Here is a 20,976-nt window from a genome sequence, read left to right as displayed (position 1 = left end):
GAAAACCCATATTGATGTCCAAAAAATACCTCCCGATCAGTATTCGAAAAGTGCAAAGTCATGCAAACGGAAGTCGGGAATAACACTCTGGTCCCCAGCAGAGAAGAGGATCATTTTCTTTAAATGAATTGATAGCCGAAAGAATCCCTAGCAGAGAGAGTCATATCGGCAGCACTCCAATCCCCAGCTGAAAAATAAAATAAAATGAGAGAGTCTTATCGGTGAAAACCTTCACAGGCACCATAAGGCGACGAAAGTTGAGAGAAATAAAATGAGAGAGTTTTATCGGTGAAAACCTTCACAGGCACCATAAGGCGACGGGAGTTGAGAGAAATGAGAGAGTCTTATTAGTGAAAACCCCTCGAAGGGCACTATGAGGCGACAAGGCAAGATTGGCGGGAAGGATCCGCGGTTGGCAAAGAGTTGAGTGTTTTATTTATCCCCGGCAAGATGAAGCTGTCCGAAAGATTGATTGATATGAATAGACTGGGTTGATTAATCCGGAATGCACGACATGATCGTTGGGATCAGTTATATCATTCAGATAAGTTCTTTTCTTTCTTTTTTCCCAGCATTTGTTCAGAAAGACTTCTTCTTTTTCTATTTTTTGAAATCATCACTTTTTCATTTCTTGGTTTAAAGACTTTACCTCCCCAACAGTTTGTTTTTGAAAAGGATTTTCAGAGCTTACTACCAGTTGCCAAAATGGTACAAAGCAAAATGCGAATAGGACAGGCCAAAGATAAGGCGACAAAGCAAAAGAAGTTGGGAACAAGACCAAATGATGAATGGGTCTAGATTCCAAGAGGACCAAATTTCCAGGGGACGTTGGAGAAAAATGGAAAAGCAACAGTTAAAAGGTTATGAGGATCCCCAGCAGATTTGCGAGATACAGGAACAACTTCGACAGATTCTCGACCAAGTTCCACAATGGTCGGACAACACAGAGCGGGGAAAGAAGAGAAAAGAAAAACCATCCCTGGCAAAAACTATCAGACCCAGCAAACAGTATCATCCCCAGCAAGTTTTATAGTAAAGCAAGGAAAAAAGAAAAGGGAAAAACCATCCCCAGCAGAAGTGGCACGACCACTCGCCCCGTTTTAAACTAACAAATTTTTCTTTGATTTAAAGCAGGAAAAGGAAATATTATTGACCACAGGAAGACAGGGTCACAAAGAAGATTATTAAAGTGGGGCAGAAAATTTTCTCTCATTACGAAAATTTTCTTGAAATCAGATAGCCATTTGGGAAAGAGAGAAAATAACACAAGTTTTGAAGAAAATAAAATCCCCAGCAGTATACAAGAAGGGAGATACAAGTTTTAAAAGGAGAGCAATCTTGGAAGAAGAAAGATAACCCAAAGTTGTAAAAGCAATGACCTTTGAATCAATATCATCCCCACCATTGTTAAAAGGAGGAAGATAATTCCCCAGCAGTGTTATTCCCGGCAGGTTTCAGGGAAGTGGAAAACTAAGCTTTAAAGGAAATAGTCTTTGAAGAAGGAAAATGACATATTTGTGAAATAAAATATCGGTGTTATTCCCAGCAGTTTTCAGAGGAACAAAACACCAGTTTGGAAGGAAGCAGTTGAAGAAGTCAGGAGCCCGCCTGGAGAATGGAGGTGTTACATTTTCAAAGTTGTTGAAGTCAGGAGCCCGCCTGGAGAATGGAGGTGTTACATTTAAGTTGTTGTTGAAGTCAGGAGCCCGCATGGAGAATGGAGGCCGAGTTATTTTTAAGTTATTGTTGAAGTCAGGAGCCCGCCTGGAGAATGGAGGCTGATTTATTTTCAAAATTGCTGATAAAGTCAGGAGCCCGCCTGGAGAATGGAGGCTTATTTATTTTCAAAGTTGCTATTTAAGTCAGGAACCCGCCTGTAGAATGGAGGTTGTTAAATATTAAGATTGGAGAAGTCAGGAGCCCGCCTGGAGAATGAAGGTGTTACATTTTCAAAGTTGTTGAAGTCAGGAGCCCGCCTGGAGAATGGAGGTGTTACATTTTCAAAGTGGTTGAAGTCAGGAGCCCGCCTAGAGAATGGAGACTGAGTTATTTTTAAGTTGTTGTTGAAGTCAGGAGCCCGCCTGGAGAATGGAGGCCGAATTATTTTAAGTTGTTGTTGAAGTCAGGAGCCCGCCTGGAGAATGGAGGCTGAATTATTTTTAAGATTGAAGAAATCAAGAGCCGCCTGGAGAATGGAGGTGTTACATTTAAAAAGTTGGAGAAATCAGGAGCCCGCCTGGAGAATGGAGGCTGAATTATTTTGAAAAAGTTGTTGAAGTCAGGAGCCCGCCTGAAGAATGGAGGCTGAATTATCTTGAAGAAGTTGTTGAAGTCAGGATCCCGCCTGTAGAACGGAGGTTGTTTATTTTAAGATGGATAAGTTAGGAGCCCGCCTGTAGAACGGAGATTGTTATATTTTTAAGTTGAAGAAGTCAGGACCCCGCCTGGAGAATGGATGTTGTGTCACCTTTCAAAAGTCAAGTTGGTGTCAGGAGCGTCCCCGCCTGCAAAATAGAGGAATACATTTCAAGATCAAATCAGAGTCAGTAATAAGGAGGGTTACAACAAAAATACCTAGCATAGCAAGCTTTAATGTAGGAAGCAGTGTCCCCAGCAGACAGAGCGAAATAATAAAACTTGTGTTCAGAAAAGAAAAAGGCCAGTGTCATCCCCAGCAGTTTTCGAAAGAAAGGCACCAGAGGAAACACAAGCCGACAAGAAAGCAAAGCAACCAGAGCGCGTGGAAGATATATAAGATTTTGTAATTCCTAGTTTAGTCTAGCCTCTAGTTTTCTTTTGAGCACAATGTAACAAGGAGATCGGTAAGCAATAGTAACAACATGCGACAATAGTAACAGCAAAAAGCAGTCCCATGGTAGTCCCAGCTGCCAAAAATTTCTCGAACTACATTAACATGATTCCCTTCTAGCCAGGGATATGTAGGAAACCTTTGAAGCAAAGGTTCAGTTAAATCTTTCAAAAAAATGCTTCACACGGAGTACTCGAATGGGCAAAAAATCGCTCACTTTAAGAGAGGCAGCTGTAAGCACGTGATTTTTGCCCTATGAGAGAATTACTCCCAAAAAATTTAAAATAAAACAATTTTCCTTTTGTGTGCAATTTTGAGAATTTCGTGGCATTTTTGATAATTATTTGAATTTTTTCCATGCATGTTTATTTGTGAAATTAATAAAAAAAATACAAAAATATGTCGCATTTGCATTTAGGATTTAATTCTACAATTAGAAGTAATTAAGTTTGTTTTACAAGAAAGAAAAAATCATAAAAATAATGTACGTTGCATTTTTAGCATTTAATGTCCAAATTGTGTGATTTTACGTAATTTTTATTTAATTATATGTTAATTGTTATTGGGAGTTAATTTGCGCTTTTATAAATTAATTTAGTTCTATATGATAATTTAGGATTTTTAGAATTTAGTTTCAGTTTAAGAAAAAATAAAAGAAGAAAAAAGAAGCAATAAAAGAGGAAGAAAATCGGATTGGGCCACCTTTTAATTTAAATCAACTAGGCCCAAACCAAATAAACTCCTACCGGGTCGACCCGACCCGGTCCGCCCCATAACCCCAAGTAAACACCCCCACCCTTTCTTCCATTTGGACATTTGTTTTGAAAAAACCCTAAAACAAAACCTAAAAGCTACCCGCCCCCCCCCTCTCTTCTTCTTCGCAACACCCCATCCCCCTCGACTGCCATGGTTGCCCTCCTTCCAGCTCCACCACGACCATCTCCCTCACTCCAGCTGAACCACCATGACCACTGCTGCTGCCTCGTCGACCACCCTCGCTGTTTCTTCTTCTTCATCTAGCATCCATGGCTGCCCTCCTTCCAGCTCCACCATGACCACTCCTGCTGCCTCGTCGACCACCCTCGCTGCTTCGTCTTCGACAACCAACGACCCTCCAGTTGCGAAGCTCTAGCCATGAACGACCATCACAGCAGCAACCAATACACCAACCAAACGACCCTTCTCATCTTCTTCACCTCCATTCCCGTCGACCACACACATAGCTCACGTCCTCACAACCACGCCTGAGCTTCGTCTTTTTCATCGCACACACCCAGCTCATGTCCTCACGACCACAACAATCAGCAGCTCGACCAGCCTCACGCAGCAGTGAATGACCACGTCATGCTCAAACCATCGTCAAGCTCCATGAGCTTCACCTGCTGCTTCTTCTTCTTCTTCATTGCTGCTGCTCCATCTCCTCGTCCCAAACGACCAGCAGCTCGACCAGCCTCACGCTGCTTCATCGTCGTCTTCGTGGTCGAGTTCTTGTTCGTCTTCGTCGTCCAGCTTCATCGCCTGAAATCAACCGAAAAACATACAAAAAATTTCGGGCAGATTTGTTTCCGTTCGAGTTCGTCGTTGTTCATTTCCGGTTGGTTGGTTTAAGTTTCATTTCTGTCCATATTTTGTTTGATATTCTCGGATTTGAAATCAGTATATGTTTGATTCTTTTCTTGTTTGTTGTTTTTCATTTCTTGATTATTTCTTCGGTTTGTTTCCATTCATTTGTTTTTGTTTAGTTTTAATATAGAAGGGTGTTAGTTTAATCATTTGAATCATTCATCTTTGTTGTTTAATTTAGATTTAATTCGTGTTCATTTTTTGTTTGAATTTCGTTTTTAATCCAGTGATTTAATGTGAGTTTATGTTTTGGTTTTTAGTTTTTTGATTTAGTTTGAATCATTCATCTTTGTTGTAATGTTGTTGGATTTAATTTGAAGATCAATTGATTATTGAGTTTAGTGATTTGAATCTGTTTATTTGTTTTGTTTAAGTTTAATTTGAATTTGAGATCAATGATTTGAATATACTTGTTTGTTATTGTTGTTGAATCTGAAAGTAGGTTTGTTGTTAAAAAATATTGTTCAGTCAAAATAATTCCAGTTGTTTCTTTGTTGTTCATCATTTAGTTTGAATTTGTTGATTGAATTTGATTAGGAATTGGTTATATCTGTTGTATTTTGGTTAGAATTGATTAGGTGAATTGGTTATACCTGATGAGGTAGATTGGTAAATTGCAGTATTTTCAGGGGTAAAATGGTAATTTCAGTAATTTCAGAGGGGTATTTTTGGAATTGAAAATCTGAACAATTATTTATTTTGAGTGCTCTGTCCACTAAGCTAATAAAATTAAAATAAGGTATTAAAATAATATAGTGGGGGACAAGACATATGGTAGTGGGGAATAATGCATTTGTTTAATCAATAATGGGGAACAAGACATAGTAGGATTACGGGGCTCAAGAAAAGTTGATTAAATAAATAATAATTGCATTTTTTATGTAGTAGTGGGTTTGGTAAGAGAAAATGGATGGTTTTATTATTTGATTAATTGATTAATGGGTCTGTGATGAGACATAAATAGAGCAGACTTGGACAGAATTAGGAGAGGAGAATTAGCTGAAAATAGAGAGAAAAAATTCGAAAATATTAAAAGATTATTGGGGATTCAAATTTGAAGAGAGTTTAAAAGAAAGAATTTTCTGAACATTAAGAGAGAATTAAGGGTTAAACATTAACTGGTCTTTCAATTTAAAAAAAAAGGTCACTTTGTTTTTGCCCGTTGATTATTGTTGGTGTTTCTGAATTTTCATGTGGTTTGTTCCTTGAGTTTGATTGGTTATTTGCTACTACTTCACTGGTTATTGCTGGATTTTATTTGGTTTTCAAATCTGTCATTGGGTGTTCCTTTTGTTGGTTATTGTTGGTTATTGTTGTTGTTGCTGTGTTACATGCTATTTTGCTGACTTTCTTCTTCTTGTATTGACAATACCAGGTACACAACTGTAACTTTGGCATATTGTAAGCTGAAATGTGAAAGTATGAATACATATGAAGAATGGAACTTTAAAGTTTTAATTTAGCTTTTTCTTTGTTCTTTTACTAATTGTATTTAGTCTATTTTATGTATTATTATTCTGTAAATTTCTGTCGCTTTGCATAACCAGGCATCTTGTAGTGATGTATTAAATAATACTTTGATTTAACTTGAATATTAGGTAGTATATATTTATGCATGCTCATTACTGTCAAACTGTTTAATAATTGGAATAAGAGGAAAATAACATGAGTTGGTCTTTAGTGAATCGGCTTGGCAAAACTGATTAAGTTCACTAGCTATGAAGGTTTTAATATTGTCAACATTAAGTTAATCGTAAACATGTAGCTAAATTTAGTTAAAGCATGAATTTAAATTAATTTCGCGAATTAGGCATTATGACATGATTTGAGTTCAAACAAGACGAGTTAATGTTAAATTTAATAAATTTTCGAAATACGCATTAGTAATTAAGATTGATTCTAATTTCCAATAGTTGTAAATAATTAATTTCAACGGTTCAAGTCATCTAACAATGAGAGTTTAATCTGGTTATGGGATAATTAGTTTCTTTTGAATATATTATTTAAGATCCCGTATTGTATTTATAATTTCAATTTTTAGTAATATTCCTTTTCGTTAACATTTGTCTTAACCTAGCATTTAATATGTTACATTTTTTTAAGCATGTAATTAATTAGGATTTTTTCTCTTTTATTTTAGAGACGAATTTAATAGAAATGTAGTCATTTTAAGATATCCATAAAATAAAGGAGGCGTGCTTCGCCAAAAATAAATACAAAAATTGCGGAGCCCTCAATAATTATTTATTTAAAAGTACTTAGATTCCGGGACGGGCCGTTTAGCAAATTTCACAGCCCTACCAAAAAATAATAATAACACGTTAGTCTTTAGGCGCGTATTTAATAATGTTATTTTCCTATACTCGGGTGCACATTTATATGACCCAAATCCAAATCTCAACGGAGTCGAAGTGTGTCGACGACCACGGGTACATTGATGGTGACGTGGTTCAAGATATATTTTCACAAAGTTGTAATTCTCGATAAAAAAAATAAAAAAAATAAAATAATAATAATAATAATGATAAAAGCGGTTAAAAGTTAAAATTCGCACATATATTCAACATGTATTATATCAGATAATCAAGCCGAATATGACAATTGAGTGACCGTGCTAGAACCACGAAACTCGGGAATGCCTAACACTTTCTCCGGGGTTAACAAAATTCCTTATCCGGATTTCTGGTACGCAGACTGTTAAACAGAGTCATTCTTTTCCTCGATTCGGGATTCAACCGGTGACTTGGGACACCATAAATCTCCCAAGTGGCGACTCTTAAATAAAGAAATAAATCCCGTTTCGATTGTCCTTTAATTGGAATAAACTCCCTTCCGCATCTCTGTTGTGAATGGCGCAGGCGAAAAAGGAGGTGTGACACTTATGAGGATATCCTTGTTCATTCTTCCATTCATTTGGAGTATTTGCAGAAGTCAGCTTTTCTTGGATAGTCGACTGATCTGGTTGGGGTAAGTCACGTTCTTTTGGAGGGATTTCAGCTGGTTGATTCTGTAGATTAGCTGACTCATTTTGATGATCCTTACCTACAATAACAGATTTTGGAGCACAAAAAAATTTCTCATCTTCTGGAATATGTTCATTCATTGGACGAGGGTTAGTATCAATAAAAATAACATGAATAGATTCTTCAATATATAAGGTTATCTTGTTATAAACTATGTAAGCTCTACTTGAGGGAGAGTAACCCAGAAATATACCTTCATCACTCTTTGGATCAAACTTACCCAAATTATCCTTTCCATTGTTATGAATGAAGTATTTGCATTCGAAGGGGTGGAAATAGCTGATGGTTTTATACCATTCCATAGTTCATAGGGAGTCTTTTTGAGAATTGGTCGAATAAGACATATGTTAATGATATGACATGCTGTACTTACAGCTTATGCCCAGAAATGATGAGGTAGAGAGTTTTTCATGATCATAGTTCTTTCCATATCCTACAAGGTTCTGTTTTTACGCTCTACTGCTCCATTTTGTTGAGGGGATATTGGTGATGAGAAATTATGAGAGATTCCTTGATCATTGCAGAAATTTTCAAAAGCTCTTCTTTCAAATTCTCTTCCATGGTCACTTCTGATGGTGGAGATGTAGTATCCCTTTTTCTCGTTGGACCTTCTTACAGAAAAGTTCAAAATTCTTTAGAGCATCATCTTTATGACTAAGAAACATAACCTATGTAAATCTAGAGAAATCATCTACAATAACAAAAGCATATTTCTTACCTCCTATACTAGCAGTTCTAGTAGGACCAAATAAATCCTTGTGCAGCAATTGAAGAGGTTTAGAGGTAGAAACAATATTTTTGACTTTGAAAGAGGATCGTGTTTGTTTTCCTAGTTGACATGCATCACAAATATGATCTTTTGAAAAATCTAGTTTTGGAAGACCAATAATAAGATCATATTTGGAAAGTTTTTGAATAGTATGCATGCTTGTACGACCAAGTTTTCTATGTCAGACCCAGGGATCTTCAATGATAGAAGTAGGGCAAATTTGATCCCCAAAGTTTTCTAAGTTTTTGATAGTATAGACATTTCTGTCCTTATTTCCTGAAAGAATGATATTACCTGATTCATCTTTTATAAACCAGCCATGTTTCTTAAAACGAACCTCATAATCATTGTCGCACAGTTGACTGATACTGAGAAGGTTATAGCCAAGTTCATCAACTAAGTAGACTCCATCTACATCACATGTTGATCTTAAAGGAACTTTTCCAACACCAATAACATTTTCTTTGGATTTGTCACCAAAAGTAATTATTCCTCCATCTAACTTGGTGACTGATTTGAACGATTGTTTGTCACCCGTCATATGTCTGAAACGCGCGTTGTCGAGATACCATTTTCCTTTTCTATTCTTCTTGTGGTGTTCCTGCAAAACAAGATTACTCATTTTTAGGTACCCAAGCCTACTTGGGTCCTAAATGGTTAAACTTCTAATTATTAGTTTGATTTGAAGATTTTGGTCTCTAGACCCATCTTCTATTGTTCTTGAACCTGCAATGATTTGAGGTATGACCAAGATGAGCTGTTAGAGTTACCAGAACTACGCTCACCTCTAATTCTGTTTCTGCAATTATTAGTGTTATAGCCATTTTTTCACAAAAGGAGCAAGCCATTTTCTTTTTGTGATGAACAGTCTGTTGAGACTTGACTGGACTGTGATTTGAGGTCCTTTTCAATCCATTCAATTGAAGATTGAGTTTATTTACTTCCTCTTGAAGTATATCGCGTTCAATTCCGCATACTTCTAATTTTAGGGCCTAGTTCTTCTTCTCTCTCTCTCTTTTTCTCTCTTGACTTTTCTGAGCTCATTTACTACTCTTTCTATATTTGTAAGGGAAATATCAATGAATTCTTGAAGTTCATAATAATTAGGGCATAAGGGAGTACGTACCTTAATAGTTCTTGCATCTGACATTGAACGAGGTTCTCTTAAGTCATCTTCTTCATCGTTGTTGTCTACAATTAGCCCAAGTTCCCCTGATTCTTCATTGTCACTTAGAGCCATGAAGCATATGTTAGCAATTTCCTCATGATCACATTCTTCCTCATCACTCCATGCTCCAAAAGCTTTCTTCTTTTGCATGTTTTTGCTAAGCTTCTTCTTTAATTCCGGACATTCAGCTTGAATATGACCGAACTTTCCACATTCGTAACATCTTCCATCATTTTTATCAGCTTCATTGCTCGTCCTTACTTTCCTGAAGTTGGACTTACCTCTTCTGTTGTTTCTGTTTCTTCTCATCATGCTGGTTAATACTTGAGAGAGCATTGCAATGTTTTCATCTTGTTCTCCTCCTTCTTCTTTATCTTCAATTTCTAGTTTAGCCACAGTTGCTTTGAAAGCAACAGTTTTTTTTCTTCTCTTGAATTTGTATGTCAAGATGAGTTTTTTCAAAAGCGATCAGATCACCTCTGAGCTCATCATAGGAAATTTTATCCAGATTTTGACATTCCAAAGCAATGACCTTTGGTTGCCAAATTTTAGGCAATCTTCTAAGGATCTTTCTAACCTGTTCGTCACTTTTAATTGGTCTTCCAAATAATTTGAGATCTCCAAGAATTTTGCTGAACCTGGAAAATATTTCTTCTACATATTCACCATCCTTCATTTGAAATAACTCATAGTCCCGAACCAATAGGTTTATTCTTGTCTCTTTCACTTTGTTGGTTCCTTCGTAAGTGACTTCCAGTTTATCCCACATTTCTTTTGCAGTCTCACAACTACATATCTTTTCATATTCTTCTCCACTGGTAACATTGTACAGTAGATTTTTTGCTTTTGCATTAACAGTGATAATAACAACTTGTTCATTAGTGTAATCGTCCAAATCTAGAGGATCAGTGGATGTGATGACCTGACCATTTGCATCCTTCTTGGGAGGAATAGGAAGGTTTCCCTTTTTAATCACACGCCATACCTTGATGTCATATGACATGGTATACGTTTCCATGCGAACTTTCCAATGAGAGAAATGTTGGCCATTGAATTAAGGAGGTCGAACCTGAGAGGTTCCTTCTTGAAAGAGAGCACCGACTAAGGCTGTATTGTAGGCCGGTTCAAATGGGCCGGTCCCTAATGGTCCTAAAATCCCATTGTGGTCCGGTCCTCCCAAAATAGACCGCGAGCCCGGGACCGGCAGACGGGCTTGGGCCGGTTCAACCGGGCCAAACGGGCCCAACAACTATTTTTCAATTTTTTTTTTAAAAAGGGCCAACGGTTAGAAGTTTAAAAACTAGTCGTTGGCCTGCCATTTTAGCCGTTTGGCTTTTTAAAAAATAGTCATTTGGCTCCCAAATTTTGTTTTAACCCCAAAACTTTTATAATTACATTTTTTCCCTATTCTCAACTATAAATACCCCCTCATTCTTTCATTTTTACTCACAAAATCATCAATCTCTCTCATTTCTCAAACTCAAATTCTTAATTCAAGTTAAATTATGCCCGGTGATTCTAGATTGCACCCATTTATTTTGGAACACTTTAATGTGGTAGAAGAAAATGAAGAAGTTTACATAATAAAGTGCAAGAACTGTGGTCAAGTCTACACTCGTCGTCCAAAGGAGGGCACAGGTTGTTTAAGGAGGCATATAAAGAGTTGTCTTGCGCGTTCTCCAGACATTCGTATTTAAGATTTTAAGTTGATTTGAGACAATTTGTGTTATTTTAAAATTATTAGACGTATTATGCTTAATGTTTTAGTTTGTTAGATTAATTTGAAGTATTATGTTGAAGGCATTGAACTTTAGTTTGAAGTATTAAATGTAAACTTTAATTTGCAGCTATATTAATACTTTAGCTAATGTATACAATCTTATATAAGACAATATACTATATACGACAATATACTAACTACTAAGTGTATAGTATATAAGCTATATTCGAATTTCGATATAACATTAGCTATATTAAGACGTATATATATATAATTTAACAAAATTGTCTCAAATCAACTTAAAAGAATAAATTGTGTGTTGTCTTGTCGGTCTGAACAGCTGACCGACTGCGAAAAAACTGTTTCGTTTCAGAAAAAGTGAATATGTATAGGTGGCGGTGGACTACTTTTTGTGCGTTGTCTTGTCGAATGAAAAGCTGACCGACTGCGGAAAAGCTGTTTCATTTTAGAAAAAGTGAATATGTATAGGTGGCGGTGGACTACTTTTTGTGTGTTGTCTTGTCGGTCTGAAAAGCTGACCGACTGCAAAAAAGCTGTTTCGTTTCCGAAAAAGTGAATATGTATAGCGTTGTACAATACTATGTTTTGTGTGTTATCTTGTCTACAAATATCGGGTGCATTCTAGTTATTTTCTGCGCTTAACAATAACCAATAGCAAATATTTCCATAAAAGCAAGGTTTTTCTTTACGCTTTAACAAATGTCTGAACCCCTTTATGTGCCAAGGTGCGAGTGCGGCAAAAAATGCATGATGCAAGACTGTTGGGATGATGGTGAAGCTGGATGCCGCTACTGAGCGTGTATGAACAAGTTTTATAGGGTTCCCGACGAACCTGTTTGTAATTTTGAGGTATGGATTGATAAACTCTGTCAACAGGAATATTGCAAAGAAAAGTTGTAATATCTTCATTGTTTGTGTTTGAAGCAGTGTGAAAGAGAGCGACAATCCAAACGAGAAGTTGCGGAGTTGAAGGAGAAACTCAAAGAGATAGAAGAAGAAAAAAATAAGCTGGAAGACAAATTTAAGTGGTTGGAGCAGAGAATACTAGGCGGTCGTGACTAAACAATGACATGTACGTGTTGAGCCTCGTAGTGTATCTTTATGTTTTCCGTGTTATACATTTTCATTAGTTGTACTAAATTTAAGTTATGTTAAGTTTCTATGTTTGTGTTTGTGTTTTACTATTAAAATAAAGAAGAAACGGGCCTTGACTATTTTTAAATTTTTTTTTATCTAAGACAATTTCTTGTAAATTATATAGCTTATATATATTATAGATATAGATATAGTATATATAATACATACTATATATACTATACACTCTCTCTCTCTCTCTCTCTCTTTCTATATATATATATATATAGTATGTATTATATATAGTATATATGTATATATATATATATACATATAAGCAATTTATATAGCTATATATATATATATATATATATATATATATATATATATATATATATATATATATATATATATATATATATATACACACACACACACAAGATAAAAATATTTCAAAAACAAAAAAAAGTCCGGAACACTTAGGCCCGTTTAGCCCGTTTAGGCCAGTGGGCCCGACCCATTTAGCCCGGGACCATGTGGGCTTAGGCCCGTAGTGAGCCAGTTCAACCCTCCGGGACCACTAAGTCCGGGACCGCCACAAACCGGCCTGCAAGAACCCGGGACCATTTGGCCCGGCCTGTTTAGCCCATTTAGGCTCGGGCTCGGCCCACAATACAGCCTTAGCACCGACAACAGTATTGGATCCCATGATCTTTTCCTTACTAGCGGTTAAGCAAAGATTGTGAGCCTTGCTCTGATACCAATTGAATGTACAAGGGGGGATGAATTGTTGACTATTTAAAATTTAGTCGACTAACACAAGTATTAGTTGACTGACCACAGCTCAGAATGAAAGTAAGCAGTAAAAAAATAGTAAATAACACACATAGATTTATACTGGTTCGGTACCGTTATGGTATTTACATTCAGTTTTCCTCGGGTCACAAGGGTTCCCTTAAGATCTTTGAATAAGCTACAATACAGATGGTTTTATAGCGTTCGCCACCAATGAATAATATCAACACTTAAGTTCAGAATAGTTGACACAACTCTCTTTTGTGTTCTAGATCTCCCTATATTTTGAGACACTAATAACTAAAGATTACAGTGTTTGAACTAAGAAGTAGATAGACTTAGAATGCAATGTGTGTAGTTACGCAATCTTCTTCTTGAGGGATCAACCTTCTTATAGGAGAGAAAAGAGTCTTTGAGTCTTTAGCGAAATCAGAGGCACAAGATCTTTAATTAAGGGATTTGACCCAAGGGGTGCCTCTTCGAATCTTGCTCTTTGACTAGCCCAGATTCGAATGTGACTTTCCTTGTTACAACTGAATTTAAGGAGACGTTTACGCCTGGAGAGTTTAATTCACGAGCACGATCTTCTTAATTAGAGGATCCATGATTGGCAATCTGAGTTCCCTTGATTAAGGACGAGTTAATCTGCTTCTTTTGATTGATCATTAATGCAGTAACATCATCTTTATTCTTTCCTTACTTGCTATTTTGAATCCAGTAGCAATCTTGCTGAGCAACTTCATTCTTTCCTTTTTGTTTGTCCTATAAATATAACATAAGAAACAATTGTCATCATTGAAACTTAAACTTAAACCTATCACATACTTCATTACAAAGACGGATTTAGGATTTAAAGTTAGTGGATTCAATTTTTCATCTCCCATGCTTAATCTCACTCGCACATTATCAAAACAGATTCGTATTTATCTTCTCTTTTGTTGATTCCTAAGAAAAAAAAAGAAAAATGAATTAATGTCATCAAAGAATTTATTTGAATTTCGAGTATATTTATCTAGATATTTTACCAAAATGAGATTTACTGTTGTAAAATCTGAGTACAGTCACCAAAATTATAAACAACAACAAATCCATTATAGTCCCAACAAGTGAGGTCTTGAAAGGGTAGATAGTACGCAGACATTACCCCTAAGTGAATATAGAGAAGCTGTTTCCTGTAGACCCTCAGCACGAGGAAAAAAATGTAAAAAGAGACAGTCACCAAAATTACCAAACATAGAATTCTTGGTTGCGGCAGAATGTTTTTGCTACGTAAAAATCTAAAGAAATTACTACTAGTACTTAACTATATTAAAAAGCACAAGTCACTGTACAAGTATTTTTTTCCTTTTTTTAACTCCCTTTCAAATTAGGAGGATCTATATTTAGAACTGTCAAAACGGGCCAGTCCAATCCAGTCCAGCCCAAGCTTCACGGGCTTTTAAATTTGGTGGGCTAGGACAGGCCGGCCCGCCACATGAACGGACCTCAAAATGGCCAGCCCAACCTAGCCCTAAGAGAGCCGCAGGCTAGGGCATGGCGAACCTTCAATTTTTTTTAAGATAAAAGAATTTCTTTAAATCCTTAAATATTTTTCGAGACATAGTCGATTAATCATATAAATAACTTCTCTTTGCTTAGAGCGTAAAAAAAACTTGATATTTGACGAGGAATCTCGTATTGAAATGCAAATTCTCTATATCTCTAGCTCTTCATTTTTGAAGTTACATGAATATTTTCTTAATACTTTCCTTTCATTTTCATCAGATTCAAGGATTGCTTCAATAAGTTTAAGTGCTGAGGTTTTTTAATTTAGGATTAATATCATTTGTTGATTTCATCATTATAGTCCATAAAATTTTTAAAATTCCTGAAATTTGCTAGTGGTCAATTATTTTTTTTGGTATCTTCAAAATTGATTTTTTTCTATACTAAAGAGTAGCTTAAATATTAATAGTATATTAAAGTAATCCAAACTGATCATTAACCACTTAAAGTAATATTTTCTTTTGAAAAATAATTATTATTGGCCAACTAAAACTTTTTTAGTTCGTTATTAATTAAGTAAAAGAAAAACTAATTTTGTCATATTACATGCATGTCAAGAATCTAAATTCTAGTTGATATGGAAAGGTAAATGAGCAATCTAGGATTGGGGAATGGGAATCATAGTTAATAGTTTTTATTAGTTTTTACTTTTTAAAATATTAAATATTTAATAATTAATTAATTTGTTAATTTTTAGCCCACGGCCTGGCCTAGGCCTAGCCTCGGTCAAGCCTCAAGGGCCAGCGGGCTGACTTGGGCAAGGCTTATAAGCCTCAGTTTTAAATGGGCTCAAAAAATCCTAGTCCAACCCTATCCAAGTAACGGGCTGGGTTGGACTGGCCTCACAGGTTAAGCCCCTTTTGACGGATCTATCTATAGTGTTTCCACACTTCTCTTCCAGGGGAACTCGAACCTAGGACCTAACGGTTGTGGGCAGAAGTGTTTTACCAATTGAACAAGCCTGTACAAATACTTAAGCACCCAAAAGAGGGACACTTAGTACAGGATGTATAATATACAAATATGGGAAACCAGAGCTAGTTCACACGTACTACTACTGCTATACATAGCAGAAAATACAGTAGGGCAATTGGTACAATATGTATAACATGAAAATTATCATATTGAAAAGTTACAAATATAAAGCACATGTATTCAGCTTCAAGATTGCAGCTGAGGCAAAATGTCTTATTAATCTTCTACTACAGAGAAATACCAGTCTACAAACAAAGAATAAGTATTTCAACAACTTTATCACACCAACTTTGGACTAGAGTTCATGGGCTTATTTACCTCTAGCTCCTCAAAAATCAACAACAACAACCCAGTGTGATTACATAAGTGGAGTCTGGGGAGGGTAGTGGGTACGCAGACCTCCTCGAGGGAGAAATCCTCAATAATCAAGACTCCAGAAAACAAAAAAAGAAAAGCAAAGGTCAGGGTAGGGATGCTTTCGTTAAAATGTAAGCACACCACTGCCTATGAATCCAAGAACTCTAAAGTCCTTTTCTTTACGAGAACTGAGTAGGACTTGAGAATGTCTGCCCGAATCGCCAATTGGCTGGGACAATGTTTAAGAATGTTTTTGTGACACCATCTGGTGTAGTAACCCTGAAGGAAAGTGATTGTCCATTAAGATAAGTGTTGGATTGAAAATTGGCTCCCCAGTTGTTAGACATTGTCATCCAATTTGTTCTTGAGCCTTTGATTTGAACAGATCGAACTGATCCAGCCCCTCCTACATTGCTTACCAATACTAGCTCAAAATAGTCCCTTCCATTGATTGTGAATCTAACTCCACCACGTTTCTTGCATGGAACCCTGCACCAAAAAAATAAAAAAATAAACACCTACTTTGTCAGATTTACTTGCCTAAAAAGTTAGTATTAACTGCCAAGAATCTTATTCATAGTTGAGCTATAATAAGTAATTTATTTAAGTCATTGAATGAGCAAGTGCACATGTTTTTTATAGGATTTAGCTTATATACAGACGCACTGGAAAAGAACTTTTACGCTATCAGTATTTTAACATGTTATAGTAGATAACCTATCTTATTTTCCAGATCGCTAAGGTGGAGTATCATTTAAAAACTTTTATACAATGTGAGTGTATAGAAGTTAAAGTCACTTTTAAGTACTACTATTGCTGGTTGAACCCTGTAAATTGAGTGATATTATTCGAGGCAAGAATCTTGAATCAAGCAAAACTATTTTCTTTAAGAAGATATTAGTCTACCTTTGGTAGAATACAGGAATAATGCCACCTCTATAAACGCCAATCTTTTCCCAAGCAGGTTGAGCCATATCGAAATGTTGTCGAGGAGTGTTGACGACCAGCCTCCATTGTTGCTAGGAAGGGCATAATTTGGTGGGCAAAAGTTTGTAGCAGTGATGGTAACAGATACTCCCTTCTTGCACCATCGCAATTCTGCGTAGAAATCACAGATGATCTTGTAGCATTGCCCACAAGATCTTCCACTGTTGAACAGTGCAGTGCTCAATGCAGCACTTCTTGTTCCATACCCTGTCGAGTACAAGTTGCCGTATCCACAAGCACCCCCTGTCGCACGTTACACAAAAATAGTCAAACTATATTCATATAGTCGACCTGAACTAGTTTGAGGTTATACGTAAATAGTTGATATAATATGGTAAAGGTAGAGTAGTTTGGAAAATATTGGTACTTACCCATTGTGCCAGAAGCATCAGCCCCACCATAAAAGGTGGCATGAGCTCTCATCCATCCAGAAGCTGTGAAAGCATTTGCATTGAAGAAAAGGCTAAAGAAACCGATTATAAAACCCAGTGCAAGAATGTCACATTTGGCCATTTCCTTTGTATATGCAAAGTAACAGAAATAGAAATAAGATTGAGGAAATGGAATTAAATGTATGAATGGGTTTACCAAGAAAAGTAGCTGCTACTTAAATAGGTGCTCAGTTTGTTTAATGCAACCACCTCACATGCCCAATCACTGCAAGTGGGGGTGAGGGGCTAGGATAAAAAAATATTTTATATTGAAAATGAATTCTCTCTGCAGAATTAAATCAATTATTCCCACGTTCGTTACCTTTCCCTCAAAGTCCACACTGTTTTCCCAACAGATAAGCCGTGAATTAATCAGTTCTATTATTGAAACAAAAGACTAGCTCACTTGCGACATAAAATATATATTGCCTTGAATTTGTATGCAAATTCACATGCCTTTGCTTTGACTTTACATTCTTTAGTTCCATCATTTTCATGTATTAGCACATGCATGTTGGTGAATATATTCTTTTTAACTTGATCTTCCAAGTCCAATAATATGCAATTCTTGTACCTTATACTATGTGCTCATTCTTTTCTATATCCGATATGACTTTGTACCTAAAATATGTCTATCTTTTCGTGTTTAATTTCTTGAAATAGCTAATGTACGGAAATTGTCTCACATGTTGTACCATGATAATGTTCTTGGAAACCGTACCCTACCCGCACCTTACCTTTCCTTGAGATATGTTTTCTAATTTTGTTACTCCCTCCGATTCAAATTAGACGCGAGTATTTTCTTTTTTAGTTTATTCCAAAATAAATGACATATTTTTAAATTTGGAAATAATCCAATTTTAAATTCTTCATTTTTTATCCATTTTACCCTTAATTGTAAGTTTTTATAACTACACAAATGTCATGACCCCACAAAGCTTTTACCCCTTAAGTTTTTAAGACTACAAAGTTTTAAAAGTTTTTTTTTTTAAAACTCCGTGCCGAGTCAAACTATCTCATCTAAATTAAAACGGAGGGAGTATTATATATAGGGGAAAGGAAAGGATTACAAAGTGGGGATCGAACACTCACAAAGATAAAATTCATGTAGCCAATCAATCGGACTACTGAGATTTTCCACCTTTCTGAGATAAATGGAGGAGTTTTTGCGACACTACAAAGATAAAAATCTCTTTGGCAGTACTGTGAACAAGGAATTAAAAAAATGCTGAAATAGCACCGTTAAAGTTGAACTTACCAACTAAAATATTTTTGGACCTCCTTTACTATTACACTTGAAACTTAACTACATTGTATATATTAATGGGATTAAACAATCAAAATATATACATGTCACGACCCAATTTCACTGCAGGTCGTGATGGCGCCTAACGCCGTTGTCCGACAAGCTAACGTGGAAATATTAATAAGTTTTAGTTTTACTTTACTAAAACAATTACAACAATTTCTTAATTTAAATTTAAAACAAGTGATAGCAACGTACAATAATAATTATACAATCCCAAAAGAATAGTTTACCAATGTGTGTGCCAAGACCTGATGTCACAAGTATATGGGCATCTAGTAGAATATACAAAAGAATAAATCTATCCTACTGTCTGAAATAGAATAGACAGCCAGAAGCAAAGAGAGACTCCATCATGTTGCTGAACGGCATAGGAAGGGAGCAGCTCATCGTGGAATCTAGGACTATGATCAAGAATGCGCACCAGACTGGTAGCCAAATGTACCTGCCTCAGATCATATACAATTAAGTACAGAAGCGTAGTATGAGTACATAAACAATATTTACCTAGTAAGTATCCCGTCTAATCTCGAAGAAGTAGAGACGAGAGGTCGACTTGACACTTACTAGGGTCAAATAATATAAAAAAGTGTTATACTAAGCATGGATGTCACAAATAAATAACAATTTATAGTAAAAAGTGATAGGTCATTTCCTAGATAATATTGCAGTTAGCCATTTACATTTTAGGGCATTTAACAAAGTAAGTCGTGAATAAGATTTCACATAGATATCATGCGCACATTATGCCGAGGTCGTACGGTCCGGTCCAACAGAAAAGAAACTGTGCACTGCCAGAGGGTCGAATGTCGCGAACCATAGATGCGTCTATTTCTACCGAGGCTATCGGCTCGATCCACAAATATCAATTATCATCAAGAAAGTACATAAAGGCGCATTCATAGTCAAATAAATTCATACAAGTGTTCAAGCAAGTGCATACGTTCACATATGTTGATTTCCAAATCTCTAGCATATCCTAAGTGATCTCATTAGCATGAAAGGATATAAACATTTACAAGTATGGCATGATACAAGTCCTAAACTACCGGACAATTAACATAATAGCAGCTACGCACGGACTCTCGCCACCTAGTGCGTGCGTAGCCCCCGCATTTAGTGGCAAATTATTCAATTATTTTACCTATGGGGACAATTCCCTCTTACAAGGTTAGAAAAGAGACTCACCTCGCTCCAAAGCGTACTTCCAATACTAAGAACGTGATCAAACCCTCAATTTGGAGCCGAACGATCCAAAACTAATTAAACAAGGTAGGAACTAGTCAATACGAGCTCACAAGTTTGCATTCTAACTATTAAGGTAATTTCCCAACCCCAACCACAAGTTTCCTAAAATCCACCCCCGGGCCTACGTGCCCGGATTCCGAAAATTTTTGGAGAAAGTTGTTCTCTATAATCTAAGGATCAAGGATATATGATTTCTACTTTATTCCATAACAAATTTCATGGTTAAATCTTGTTTTTTATCAAAACCCTTTTTACTCTAATCCCATGATTTTTCACTAATCTTTGTGTGTTAATCTACCCAAAACCCAAGTATTAAACTTAAAATAAGTAGGAATAACTTACCTCAAGATGCTAGGTGAAAATCTTCTTTCAAGAGCCCCAAAATCTCCCAACTTATGAGCGTAAATGAGCCAAAAATGGCTAACGCCCGCAATAAATGAAGGTCACTGCTTCAGTGATTTCCGCATCTGCGGTCCTGGGCCGCACCGTGCCCACCGCATCTTCGGAAAAGTGTCCGCTTCTGCGGAAATTCCGCTGGGCCGCTTCTATGGGGAGAAAATCGCTTCTGCGGAAGATTAGCCGCTTCTGCGGCTTTGGGCTGGGCCTGCCTTGGCCACTTCTGCGAGAGCACAACCGCTTCTGCGGTCTCGTACCTGCGGCTAACCAACCGCATGTGCGGTTATGACAGAAGACTGGAGCTTCAACTCCTTTTTCAAATTTTCCAACTTCGCTCGAGCCTTGTCCGATTGACGCTTGGGGCCCCCGGGCCCCGCTCGAATATATCGACAAGTTTGAAATTATAAAACAGACTCGCTCGAACCCTCGGAACGCTCGAAACAACGTTAAATCTAAGAATCACCCCCTAAACCGATTTAATCAAACTTATGAACTTCAAGTTCTTTAATTTACTTCCAATGCGACGAAATACACTTATACTACTCGGATTGACGCCAAATTTTGCGTGCAAGTCTTAAATGGCAATACGAAACTATTCCCGATCTCGGAACTCCGTTCGGACCTCGATAACATAAAAACCTGCTCCAAACCAAATACTTAAGAACTTCTAAAATCCTTAAGGAATCAACTTCCACTATTAGGCGCCAAAACACTCCCGGGTCATCCAAA

At 36.6% G+C, this 20,976-nt stretch overlaps 1 protein-coding gene and 1 pseudogene across 1 annotated transcript; both read right to left on the bottom strand.

Moving 5' to 3' along the window:
• Positions 1–7,911: 7,911 nt before the first annotated feature.
• Positions 7,912–10,395, bottom strand: LOC142162446 (uncharacterized). The gene is made up of 5 exons (XM_075218802.1): positions 9,970–10,395; positions 9,351–9,821; positions 8,519–8,825; positions 8,174–8,323; positions 7,912–8,063 (listed from the first exon to the last, which is right to left on the bottom strand). The coding sequence occupies exons 1-5, from the start codon at positions 10,393–10,395 to the stop codon at positions 7,912–7,914; spliced, it is 1,506 nt and encodes a 501-aa protein (XP_075074903.1).
• Positions 10,396–15,698: 5,303 nt separating this feature from the next.
• LOC107775687 (expansin-A11-like) lies at positions 15,699–17,428 on the bottom strand (annotated as a pseudogene).
• Positions 17,429–20,976: the final 3,548 nt, after the last annotated feature.

The sequence above is a fragment of the Nicotiana tabacum genome, chromosome 1 (genome assembly GCF_000715075.1).
Source record: "Nicotiana tabacum cultivar K326 chromosome 1, ASM71507v2, whole genome shotgun sequence".
NCBI lineage: Eukaryota > Viridiplantae > Streptophyta > Magnoliopsida > Solanales > Solanaceae > Nicotiana > Nicotiana tabacum.
Note: the sequence above shows the minus strand (reverse complement) of the source record. Positions and strands in the feature narration are given on the sequence as shown.